Raw genomic sequence first — 12,753 nt, 5'->3', positions numbered from 1 at the left:
TTCTGGGACTAAAACTGGGACATATTGCAAGATTAAAACTGAGAGTTTCATCTAGAACTAAGAACTAAGACATGTTCGAGAGCTAAAAGTGGGACATGTTTCATGTAATGTAATCCAGAATTAGAATCGTGACATGTACCACAACTACTGGGACATGTTCTAGGATTAGCACTAAGACATTTTTCTGGACTGGGGTTAGGACAAAATCCGGAATTAGAACTAAGATATAATCCAGCCTTCAAACTAGGACATTTTCCAGGACAAGAGATGGGTCATGTTCAGGGCGTAGAACTGAGACACGTTCCAGGAATAAAACTGAGATATTTCCATGGCCAACTTGGGGACTTTTTCCAGGGTTAGAACTGGGTCAAGTCTCAGGGCTAGGACTGGGACACGTTGCAGGATTAAAAATGGGTCATTTTCAAAGCCTACCCTGAAACTTTTTCCAGGACTAGAACTGAGACATTTTGTTGGATTAGGACAGGAAAATGTACCCGGGCCAGCACCGGAACATATTCCAGCGTTTAAACTGAGTTTTTTTTTCCAGACCTAGAACAGGCAAATTTTCCGGAAACATGGATATTTTCCAGCGCCAGAATAGGGTCATTTCCAGAACGAAAATTGGCTGTAACTGGGACATGTCTTATGGCTAGAACCGTGACATGTACCAGAAATAAAAATGGGTCTTGTTTCAGAGCTAGAACTGGGACATTTTCCTGAGGCTGAACTAGGACATGTTCCAAGTCTAGAACTAAGACATTTTCCAGAGCTAAAACTGGGACATGTCTCATGTCTAGAACCGTAACATGTTCCAGAGTTAGAACTGGGTCATGTTCCAGTGCTAGAATAGATATGTCCCTGTCTAGGATTAAAGCTGGGACATTTTCTTAGGTCAGAACTGAGACGTGTTTCAGGGCTGGAACCAGAATATTTTCCAGGACTAGAACTAAGACATGTTGGACAGCTAGAAGTGGGACATGTTCTAGGATCAGAACTGGGCTTGTTTCTAAAACTGACTAGACTGGGTCGTCTTTTACGGCTAGAACTGTGATATTTTCCAGAGCTAGAATTGGGACATTTTCTAGTACAAGAAACGGGTCGTCCTTCAGGGCAAGAGCAGAAAAATTTTCCAGGGTTTATTTTAGGACTTTTTCCAGGATCAGAAAACGAACTTTTCTTGGGTCATATTTCAGGGCTAGGCCGCGTTCCAGGGCTAATACTGAGACATTTTCCAAAGCGAAATCTGGGACTTTTTCCAGGATCAGAACTGGGACATTTTTTAGAGTTACAACATAAATATGTTTAAGGGTTAGATCAGGCACACATTTCAGGGCTTCAACAGGGAAAACATTTTTCTGGGCTAGAACAGGCGGGCACGGGTAATACACCGAACCCAGCTTATACGGTTGCTTTAGGGGGACCCTACTCTGGAAAGTCGGAAAAATCGAATTTTATTTTTTTGTATTTTCGAGACGCTTAAACTTTCAAAAATGCCAAAAGGATTTTTTAATATCTGATCTCGTTGAAAACTTACGGTAAATATTGTGGAGTCACCTCAAGTGAAGTCCATTGCTGTACGAAACTTTGAACGCGTTTTCCCCAAAACCATCTTTCTTTATCTGGCGGTACGTGTATCTTAGAATTTAGTGGACCGATTTGGCTGAAATTTTTTTTCAGCATGTATAAATGAATTATCTAAATTGTAACGTAACGGTTTTTTGATATCTCAATTTTTCAATTTTTATGAGCTTTTAATTGGCGATTTTTGATGAAAAAACACCTTTCCTTTAAAAAAATTGCCGCCATTTTGGTAATTTTTCGAATTTTCAAAAACCCCTACGTAGTAATTTAGGTATTAACCTAAAGCTTCAAAATCATCCTTGAAATCCGTTTTACGATACTCTGTTGGTTCCCGGCACGTACCGCCAGCAAGGAACTATTTTCTAAAGGGCATTCACGTGCATACCTGCCACCAGCATAATAATCACTATTCTGGTATCCAAAAAATACAAAATATATCTTCAAATATAACTTAACCAATAACAAAAATACCCCAACACTTGACTATAATTCTAGCATCTGAAAAAAATTTACGAAAATCTATTATTTTTTGGTATTTCAGAGTAGGGTCTCCCCTTGAAACGACTCAATTAGGTTTATCTCTTTTAGTATGCCGTTCCTGTACATACAAACAAACACGAATTATAGGAAGCATTATTCCGGTGGCGTTGTGTTTGAAATATTTTTAGCATCAGTTTTCAATGCCCTCGGCTAGCACATTTCCAAATGTTAACTGATATCGGCATCCACCTTAGACGAGTGTTTTCAAGCTTGAAAAAACACACATGGAGGCGCTTCATATTTCTTTCAATTGGCCGTGTGAGTTCATGAAGCAGAAAAAGGAATACGAATACCTAATGCTAGAAAAAATCACGAGTTCACACTGATAGTCCAGCATATAACCAAGAAACTTTTACGAAGTAAGTGCACGCAATCCCGAATGTTACCTAAGTGTTAAAAACCGATGCCTAAAAGACAGCACTGAAACGGGTGCGGTTGCTTTTTTTGAGCGTACAGTTTATTTTATCAGGCATGATGGCAACGTACTGATTGATATTAACTTCGTAGGGGTTTTAAAATGCGACACGCAGTATGGTTCAGTTCTTAGACATGCCTAAGAACATGGGCATTTTCCAGGGCTTTAGCTGGGACAAGTCTTATGGCCTGAACCATGAATAGGGACATTTTACAAGGTTCAAATTGGGACAGTTTCCAGGACAAAAACTAGAGCATGCTTCATAGCAAGTATGTTCTAGAATGTTCTAGAACGAGAATTGAGTTTTATTAACTGAGACTAAAACTGGAATAAGTTCCAGGGCCAGAACTGGGATATTTTCTTATACCAGAATTGTGATATTTTTCAGAGATAGAACTAAGGCATGTTCGAAAGCTAGGAGTGGGACATGTTCCAGGACCAGAAGCAGAACATTTTGCAGAGCTAGAACAGAATAAATTGAAAAAATAATTCGGTGCTCTGTTCAGAAAGATTACAGAAACACAACGTTTGCAGATTTGGTTTTCATTAAGCAGTGGGGACCAACGAGCGTAAGTGAGTGTAACTAAGCGCTGCAATCTTGGTTAGAACCGTAACATTTTCCAGAGCTAAAATCGGAGCATGTTCCAGGGCTAGAACTAGACCATATTCCAGGGATGAAAATGGAGCCTGTCTCATAGCTAGAACTGTGGAGCTAAAACTGGGACATATTTCTGGTCTAGTACTAGAGTATGTTACAAGGCTATGATTGAAATTTTTGCAAGGTCAGAACTGGCTAGATTTGAAACATTTGACGGGGCTAGAGCTGGAACATTTTCTAGAACTAGAACAGGGACATTTTTCAGGGCCAGAACTAGGACACTTTTCAGTACTAAAACTGAAACATGTGTTATGGCAAGAACCGTGGCATGTTCCAGAGCAAGAACTGGAATATATTCAAGAACTGAAAGGGCAACATATTTCAGAACCAGAACTATGACATTTTGCAGAGCTAGAATCGACTAGACTGGGTTATGTTTTATGGCTAGACCCATGACATTTTCCAGGGCTAAAATTGGGACATTTCCAGGGCCAAACAAGGATTTTTTTCCAGCCTCAGAACAGGTTTATATTTCAGGGCCAGGACTGAGACACGTTGCAGGACTAAAAGTGTGATGTTTTCCAGAGCCAACCAGAATCCAGAATCCAGACCAGAATCCAGGACCAGAATTGAGACATTTTTTAGGGTTAGAACTGGAACATGTTTCTGGGCTAGCACTGGAACGTATTTTAGGGTTTAAACTGAAGTTTTTTACTTGACATAGAACAGGGACATTTTCCAGCGCAGGAGCAGGGATATTTTCTAAGGGGAATAGGGGCCTTTTCCAGGACTTAAATTACCTGCAACTGGGACATGTCACATGGATAGATCTGTAACATGAACCAGAAATAACACTGGGTAACATTCCGGGGCTAAAACTGGGACATTTTCCAGGATTAGGACAGGCACATTTTCCATTGCTAGAACTGGGGTATTATCCAGGACTGGGACTGGGACATAATCCGGAATTAGGACAGTTACATTTTCCAGGGGATGAAGTGGTGCGTTTTCCAGAATTAAAAGCGGGACATGTCTCACGGCTAGACCCGTGACAAGTTCCAGCACTAGAACTTGGTCATGTCAGAACAGGGACATATTCTAGGGCTAAAAATGGAACGTATTATTGGGCCAGAACTGGAGATTTTTTTTAGGTTAGAACTGGGACGTTTTTTCAGTGTAAGAGCTGGGATACTTTCCAGGACTAGCACTAAGACATGTTCGAGAGCTAGAAGTGAAACATTTTCCAGGACCAGAACTGGGATAATTTCTAGAACTGGTTACATTGGGTCATCATTCATAGCTAGAACCGTGATATTTTCCAGGACTGAAACTGGGACATGTTGCAGGACTAGAGCTGGGACGTTTCCAAGGATTAGAACAGGAAGGTTTTCTAGGGTCAAAACTGCGACATATGCCAAGGCTAAAATTGGTTAGAATTGGGCAAGGTTTCATGGTTAGAATCGTGACATCGATAAAATACAAAAACATATCGTTTAAATTTTGCATCGCGAAAAATTAGTCAGCGATTCAGCCGCTGTCCTGTGAATTATGAAATTGTTCATTAAAAAAATGATGAAGTGCCCAAGCATTATCGTTGCAAGTACATTTCAAAAATAAAACCAATCTCAAGCCCGTAGTGAAAACTATAAATAAATAATCGCAACTGGATTGAAAGCTGAGTGAAACCGTGGACAGCACCGTAATGCAGATTAAACTTTCTTTACAACATTATCTTGCTTATGCCTCACCTGTAAACCTTTTCGTCTTACGGAAAAGTTGAAAGATGCTTAAATTTCACATTTCTTGCTTCAGTGCCAGCAATAATGGCCCATCGGGAATGCGTAGGGCGTAGGTACTTAATAATGCAGCTTTCAGCTGAAGAATTAAAACAACTTTCTTGCTTGAAAATCCCCGGAATGCATGGTTTGGGAAAACAGTTGGCAGTAAATCCCTGCCAGACCACCAGCAGAAGCAGCAGCAGGGCAGGGCGTCATGCTGTTAGAAGTTTTTTTTTCTGTGGAAATGGCTTGAATCAGCCCGGAACCGTACGCCTTTCCATGGTTCGGAAAAGAATTTTCCGCAATGCTAGACGCAGATTTTAGCGAACAGCAACAGGTGATTTATTGTATTTCTAAACTCTATTGTGGGAAAATCACGACAGGAATTGTTCATGACCATTGCTTTAGTCAGGTTTGTTCATAAAAGAAGATTCTTTGTGTTTCGTTCTATTTTAATTACTATTTAATTTGCTGGAAACATTATTAAAAAGATTATTATTATTAAAAAGGTTATCATGAAAAACGCCACTAACTCATGCTGAAAAAAGCCATTAACCCACTTCCGACGTACATACTGAAATACTTTCAAAAGATTTTTATCACACCCCGATTGAATGCCAAATTTAGCAAGCTTTCAGGAAACTTCCCTCCTGCTTGACAGTACACTGCCCAAGCACCAGCAAACTGGAACGGACTGAATCGATCATGAATTGAAGCATCGCCGCCGCAGCGAGTTTCCGCGAAACGCGAGAAAGTAGGTCAAATTTTTCACGCCCCCATATATTATTTCACTCTGCCGGAGTGTAAACCTTTTCCCAGCTGGGCAGATTCTTTCGGTATTTTTATTCTGGTGCTGGTGGCAACCCGAAACCGTGCCATTTTGCACGTATTTCGACATTCATTCTGCCACGTCGTCGTTGTCGTTGTCGTTGTCGTCGCCGGATGGCGGTATGGTTCATTCAAAACCGGAGGCCGGACAGGAGGATAATATTTTATTTCTCGCAAAACGAAACAATATTCCACATAAAATCGAACTTCATCGACCACCTTCCCAGAAGCGGAGTGATTCCCCTGGGTCTCCGGCCGTGTTACAGCCAAACATCGTAAAATCATTATTTATTGACTGCTCGAAATTCGTTCGCTCGCCCGAGGTTGTCACTGCCGTACGGAGTTGGGCAAGCAGAAGACACTGCCGCAGTGGCTTCGGTAAACAGAGGCCTACCTTGCAAAAACACGCGTGAAAGCGCCACGGAACCATGCGACCGGAGTGTAAAATCGACTTTGATTGTCCGCTTCACCCCCGCCCGGCCAGCCCCCCACACACTTGATTGCTGTGGCTTTAGGGATTACAGCTGCGAATGGTTCTGGCAGTTATTCATACCTCCCATTCCATCCATCGGTAAACGGGGGGTGGGGTTGTGTGCAGGCCGGGCCCACTCGGCTCGACAGTCGACCGGTTGCAGAATGCGGCTGTGTATCCTTTTTTATGTTATTTGTTTTCCATTTTTCCTCCGAGCCCAAGTGAGCAGCGACCGGTTATGAAAATATCGATGAAAAACGCACGAGCGCTCATCTGGACTACCCACCTATACAGGATGACGGAGGTGCGGAAGTGGAATCCACTCAGTTTGCGGATGGTTTTTGTGTAGAGATTTTTGCTTCGGGCGATTGATTGATTATTTCGTAGTTTTATTCATGCATGTTAGTAAGCATTTGAATAGCAATGAATATTTGGTTGCTTTTTATAACCTAAACTTTACCGGCGGAAAATTATTCGGTTTACTTAGTTTTGCACTATCGCGAATTAAACAATCATGAATAAAATATTCAAACAATATGGCAAAAAAACGCAGTGAAATTGACTGCAGTGCAGTTCCAACAGCGTGCCTGACTACCCGTGCGAACGTTGTTCTACTTAAATACTCGTTTGATTCCGTAGGCAGGGTCTGTTCTGTGTGGGATAAACGGAACCGAAATGCGGCAGTGAGGAATTCTGCAGTATAAAAATAGTACCGCCTGGGCGTGACACCGTTTTTATGGTATGTTGATCAAATTTTGTTTTGGAAAACTCGAAACCGTGGTTTGCGTACAAATGAAGCTTGTTAGAGCATGGTAAATGGAATGGAATGGAGCATGGAATTTGAAATGACTTCCATTCCTAAGTGTCTTGCTTTAGGAAGGTTTAGTCGTGAATGGGCAATTACTTGGGTTCTTCTAAATGGATAGAGTACTAAATGCCTCTTGTAAGGTAGCTACTTTCCGCAGTCCTACCTTAAACTTCTGGTTCAGTACTAGTTTCGTTTTATCCTCAGTATGTTTCCCAAAATTAATCCTGGTCCGTATATTAGTTCTAGCCACATCCATGTCCGATTTTGAACTCCGTTCAATTTCAAATTTTACCGCCGATGACGTCCCATTTCTATCCGTGGTCCATATCCGAATTCTAGTCCTGGTCCATCTACCATTTTAAGCTCTTGTCCATGTACCAATTTTAACACTCGTCTATGTCCCCCTTCTAGTCTTGATCTGTATTCCATTTAATGCCTTGCTCTACGCCCTATTTCTATTTCTGGTCCATGACTCAGTTTTAGTACTAACCCTTGGTCCATCTCTTCCTTTACCAGCTGAGAGCCGAGGTGGCACTTGCCGTATCAACAAGAATTGCTCTCCATTGTACTCGGTGCTGGGCTACTCGTCGTCAATTCGTTGCGCGGCTCAACACAACCCTAGTACATGTCATGATTCTAGCCGTGAAACCGCGGATTGGGACATGCTCCAGAACTAAAACTGGGACATGCTACAGGAGTAGAACTGGGGCACGTTTCAGGGCTAGAACTGGGACATGCCTCAGGACTAGAATTGGGACATGTTTCAGGGTGAGAACTGGGACATGCATCAGGGCTAGAATTGGGACATGCTCCATGGCTAGAAACGGGACATGCTCTAGGCCTAGAATTGGGAAATCCTCCAGGACTAGCACTGGGACATGCTACAGGACTAGAACTGGGACACGTTTCAGGGCTAGAACTGGGACGTGCCTCAGAGTTAGAAACGGGACATACTCCAGAGCATGAACTGGAACATACTCCAGAACTAGCACTGAGATATGCTCCAGTGCTAGAACTTGGACATACTCCAGGGCTAGAAATGGGAGATGCTCTAGGGCTAGAACTGGGACATGTTGTAGGGGTAGAATTGGGACCTGCTCCAGGGCTATAACTGGGACATGCTCCACGACCAGAACTGGGAGATGCTCCATGGCCAGAACTGGGAGATACTCTAGGTCAGTGGTGCCCAGGCATAAGCGTGGTGCGGGCCAAATCAGGTCGCCCCATGAGTCCGCGGGCCGCAATGACCTTTGGCCATTCTTTCGCATACCAAAATGTAAAATAGGCGGCAGCAAAAGCCGATTTTTAGCAATCACCACAAGATTTAAACCGCAGAGCAATCAGATCTACAATATGCACGAAGTACTATGACGGAATTGAGTGACTCCTGTGTCATCAAAAAAATTATTCATAAGTCTGCCATCCCTCAAATTAGCCCGCGGGCCGCACGAATTATTACGAAGGGCCGCATACGGCCTGCGGGCCGTGCTTTGACCATCACTGCTCTAGGGCTAGAACTGGGATATACTGTAGGGCTAGAATTGGGAAATGCACCTGAGCTAGAACTGGGACATGAATCAGTGCTAGAACTGGGTCATACTCCAGTGATAGAACTGGAAGATGCTCCAGTGCTAGAACTGGGTCATGGTCCAGGGCTAAAACTGGGACCTATACCAGGGCTTAAACCGGCACATATTCCACGGTAAAAACCGGCACATGTGCCAAAGCTAGAACTTGTACATGACACAAAGCTGGAAAGCTGGGATATTGACCAAGTTTAAAACTTGGCTTGTACTAAGGCTAGAACTGGAAATGAACTAAAGTTAAACCAGGGACATGGGCCAGGATTAAAGTTAGGACGTATACCAGGGCTAGAAATGGAATTTTGATCAGGGCTAAAAATGGAACATAGACCAAGGCAGGGAATTAAGTAGATCCGGTTACTCATTTCACATTGGATTGTTTCTGTGCAATCGTGCCTCGATAACGACCTTAATATGATATCTTGGCCACTGACAATATCTTTTCGAGGACCTCATAGAACTCCTCTTTCACAACATCGGTTTTGTCGTTCGTCGGTGCGTGAACGGTAATCAGGCTGCAATTGAAGATCTGGGACATGTAACAAGACTTCAAGACTGGAACTGGGAAATGCACCAAGGTCGCAATTGGTACCTGAAATTAGTCTAGAATTGGGACAAGGCTGGAATTGGTACGCAGATCAAGATAGATCAAGGTTAGATGTGGGATAGAGACAAAGGTTAAAACTGGGACACGGACGAAATGTTATAGTTGAGACATGAGGCAGGGTTAGAACGTGAATTTGAGCCAAGGGTAAATCTGATCCATTGACCAAGTCTAGAATTGGAACATGTTCCAAGGCAAGAATTGAGACATGATGTTGTGCTAGAACTGAAGCATCAACTGGAGGTAGAAGTGGAACATGTACCTAACTTCGCTAGTACCTTTTTCGTTAGCATTGATCCATACCTATTATTCTGTTAGATTGTCTATTCTGTATTTTTCGCAGTAAGATTATTCAAGCATGCCGAAATACTAAAGCTGTGACTAAAGTCTAGCCTCAAAATAGATTTGCCATCTTAGATATAGCCCAGGTAACAATTCTAAAGCCATTTGATTTTACTTGTTAATAATTTTATATAGGTATTATTGCGGTATTAATCATTACCTCTGGTTTTATTGTGGTATTACGCAATACCAAAAGGATACAAGTCAAAATACACTTGTAGAACCTTAATAAAACTGTTAATAAAGCAAATTTATTGTGGTTGCTTATATTACCACGATAAAACTAATTGGTTGCACCGCGTCTCTAATAAACTTACTATACGTGTGGCGTAGCAATAGAATATGGCGCATCAATCGCAATTGATCTTATTGCGGTTGCTTGTCAAACCGCAATCCATCTGTTAGTTATATAGAGATGTTAAATCGGTAACACCTAGACCAATCAGTTTAATTGCTGCTATTATGAAGAATATTAGAGTTTAACACTGAAATCATGTTTTATGCGAGGCTATACTCTAGTATTCTGTTTTAGCGCGCAAAGAAAAAAAATTCAAAACAAAGTGTTTTGCACAAAGAAAGTTATTATCAATCGGTTTTCCTATCACAGGAAGCAACTGAATTGACTTTGCTAGAAATTGAGATTGACTAACTGAATATATTTATTTTGTTAAAACGACCAGTTTCGAAAATGGTAAAATTTCGATGAAGCGTTGATTTTATACACCTATCATATCAATATCCACGGTAAAATTCAATGCGCATGTGATGCAAACAACTATAAACCGCTAAAATTTATTAATTATTTTATACGTATTTCATTATGGTCGTTGCAAACGAAATCGATGAGGTTGATCTGACCCGCTAGGGCATGTGGCTCTCTGGTACTAATGTGCCTTTGAACCATAGAGGCGCTGGACAAAAGGAGACTGCACAACCCAGTTTTTAAGGTAGCGACGTATCTGGTGTTTGGGGTATTTTTAGACACAAATTGTGCCTCTTCTTCGATTTATTATAAGTAATTAAGTAATCGCACCACCAAATTGAGAAGTTTAATCTAACTCGTTTTTCCTAACCGGGACGAGGAAACTGTACAGGTACTTGCGACTTACAAGGCATAGCACGTGACGTTGTTCGTCCGTTAGCGTGGTTCGACCCATGCACCCAGGGACGTAAAATGTACTGGCTGGTGACAAAAATTTGAAGACATTTACCATTCTCTCTTGCTACCAGTCTTGCGACATGTTAATGGTACACAAGCATCGGTGCTAGAAATGCAGAAACAACGAAAACATGCTCTTGGTCTACGTGTCATACACTCTTCGAGAAAATGTCACCAGTCTTGGAGACACTTTTTTGTATTCTCTTTTGCTGTTGCGCACGTAAATCAAACATACAGCTTTCCCCCAAACAACACGGTTTTAAATAAGAAGGTCCCCAATACACCTTATTCTCTATCACTGCTCCATACTATTCCAACTACAACTGTAAGCAAAAAGCGACAAATGCATGTCATTTCTACACGACATTTTGCATGAATGGTCGGCTGACATACGAAAATGTTTGCTTATTATCATGTATGTATTCGGGCTAGTTGAGACACGTGCAAGAGATAGGCACTGTCGATACAGAAACAGTACAGAGCGATGGCATTGTTTAGAGTCTGACAGGGCATTGAATGCCGGCAAATGTAAAGGAAAAATTAGCCGTTTCGGTCCCTGCATGCACCTTCCAGCATTGGACAAAAGGTAGGAGACACAACGACTACTACTAATATCCCCTCTCCTCTCTCTCACACTTTTCTGCTCTTTCTCCTTCACTGTAAAAAAAATTTAACTACTTTCTTCTACCGTCCCTTCGTCAATTGTAAAAGAACTACCGTTTCAACAAATATTGTTTGGTAGGATAATGTGTTAAAAGAAGAAAGACGAGTTGTGTTTGTTTGCATTGTTTCATAGTAGCAGTAGCTAGTTCGTATATGCGAATGTCGTCTGTGTTTGAGAGTTGAAGTGAAAATCTCACTTATTTTCAATCGTCACTATTGTGCGATAAAATTACAATGTTTGTTCGTCTTTTCGTTGTTTATTGTTGGAAAATTTCAGATCAATTGAAGTGAAAATTTCGTTAATCCGTAAAGAATTGATTTTACTCTAAGTATAAGTCCCTTATTTCGTCTGTAAGGAAAACCAGAACCTAGGACGCCATGTTTTCGCATCAGGACCGCAACTCGTTCTTGCAATGATTTTCACAAAGCTGAAACTAATACATATGCACCTAAACTACAGTTGGTACGAGATCCTCACGAACAGTCACTTATTCGGAGCAAAATTGTTTTAGGGCCTGAAAATAGGGGTCCACAATTGTTGTTAAAACATAACATTGTACAATTGTAGGGTTAGAAGTACATTTAGGCGTCTTGGTCATACATTCCGGTTATCGCCGTTATAGTGAATCTAGATTTATATCATAAAAGTGTTGTTTCGTCGATAATTTCGGGGAGAGAATCAGGCTGGCTCTTAATTAGACGCTATGTGTCGCGGGCTACAGCTAGTAAGTTATAAGCGTTCAAAACCTCACTTCTTCATCCAATCCAACTACTGACTTCATCCAATTCAACTGCTTGTGGTTCTATTTTGCATTGTTTTTTAGTTCTACATTCTAACAGCTCACTGCGAAGACTGTCGAATAAACAGAGAAGGTCAAGTTTTGATAACGGAATGTAGCACCTATCCAGCAAACATTTTCGTACGTATATCAAAGTAACAAATATGATATATGTACCAATATATATCTAGAAAAATCGCATTCGATGCACGAAACGAGCATATGCGTACTGTTTTGGAGGCGATATACATACTGCAAATTATATGAAAACAATTCACATTCATAAGTATTTGTATACGATGAAATCCGACTCAACATGATTAGTTCCATAATGCTATACAATTCTGTGACGAAAATCGTATGTGAATCAGTTACTATCATTTTGTACGAGTAAATGTAAACTAGGGTGCGCTTTATTAAGCTTTATGTACGATTTCGAGTTTGTTTAGCGATATTTAAGATGATTTTCACACATTATTATACGATTTGTGGTTTGCTGGGTAGGCTTTGTTCTACTATCAGATCTATTTCTTTAAGTTCCAGCATTTATTTTGTCTCAGTCATGTTTAAAAATTATTCCAATTCCGTTCTGTTTCGACTCCG

General features: G+C 41.2%; 1 protein-coding gene across 1 annotated transcript; it reads right to left on the bottom strand.

The window, feature by feature from the left end:
- Positions 1 to 7,656: 7,656 nt before the first annotated feature.
- On the bottom strand, positions 7,657 to 8,288 carry LOC128746254 (circumsporozoite protein-like). The gene is made up of 2 exons (XM_053843303.1): positions 8,269 to 8,288; positions 7,657 to 8,191 (listed from the first exon to the last, which is right to left on the bottom strand). The coding sequence occupies exons 1-2, from the start codon at positions 8,286 to 8,288 to the stop codon at positions 7,657 to 7,659; spliced, it is 555 nt and encodes a 184-aa protein (XP_053699278.1).
- Positions 8,289 to 12,753: the final 4,465 nt, after the last annotated feature.

Source organism: Sabethes cyaneus, chromosome 1, assembly GCF_943734655.1.
Source record: "Sabethes cyaneus chromosome 1, idSabCyanKW18_F2, whole genome shotgun sequence".
Classification (NCBI taxonomy): Eukaryota; Metazoa; Arthropoda; class Insecta; order Diptera; family Culicidae; genus Sabethes; species Sabethes cyaneus.
This window is presented reverse-complemented; position numbering and strand designations above follow the sequence as displayed.

Excerpts from the sequence above, each read along its gene's own strand:
- LOC128746254 (XM_053843303.1), bottom strand. The coding sequence starts at position 8,288 with ATGCGAAAGAATGGCCAAAG. Across the intron at positions 8,192-8,268 it reads ATGCGAAAGAATGGCCAAAG|AGTATCTCCCAGTTCTGGCC; the intron begins GTCATTGCGGCC and ends CCACTGACCTAG.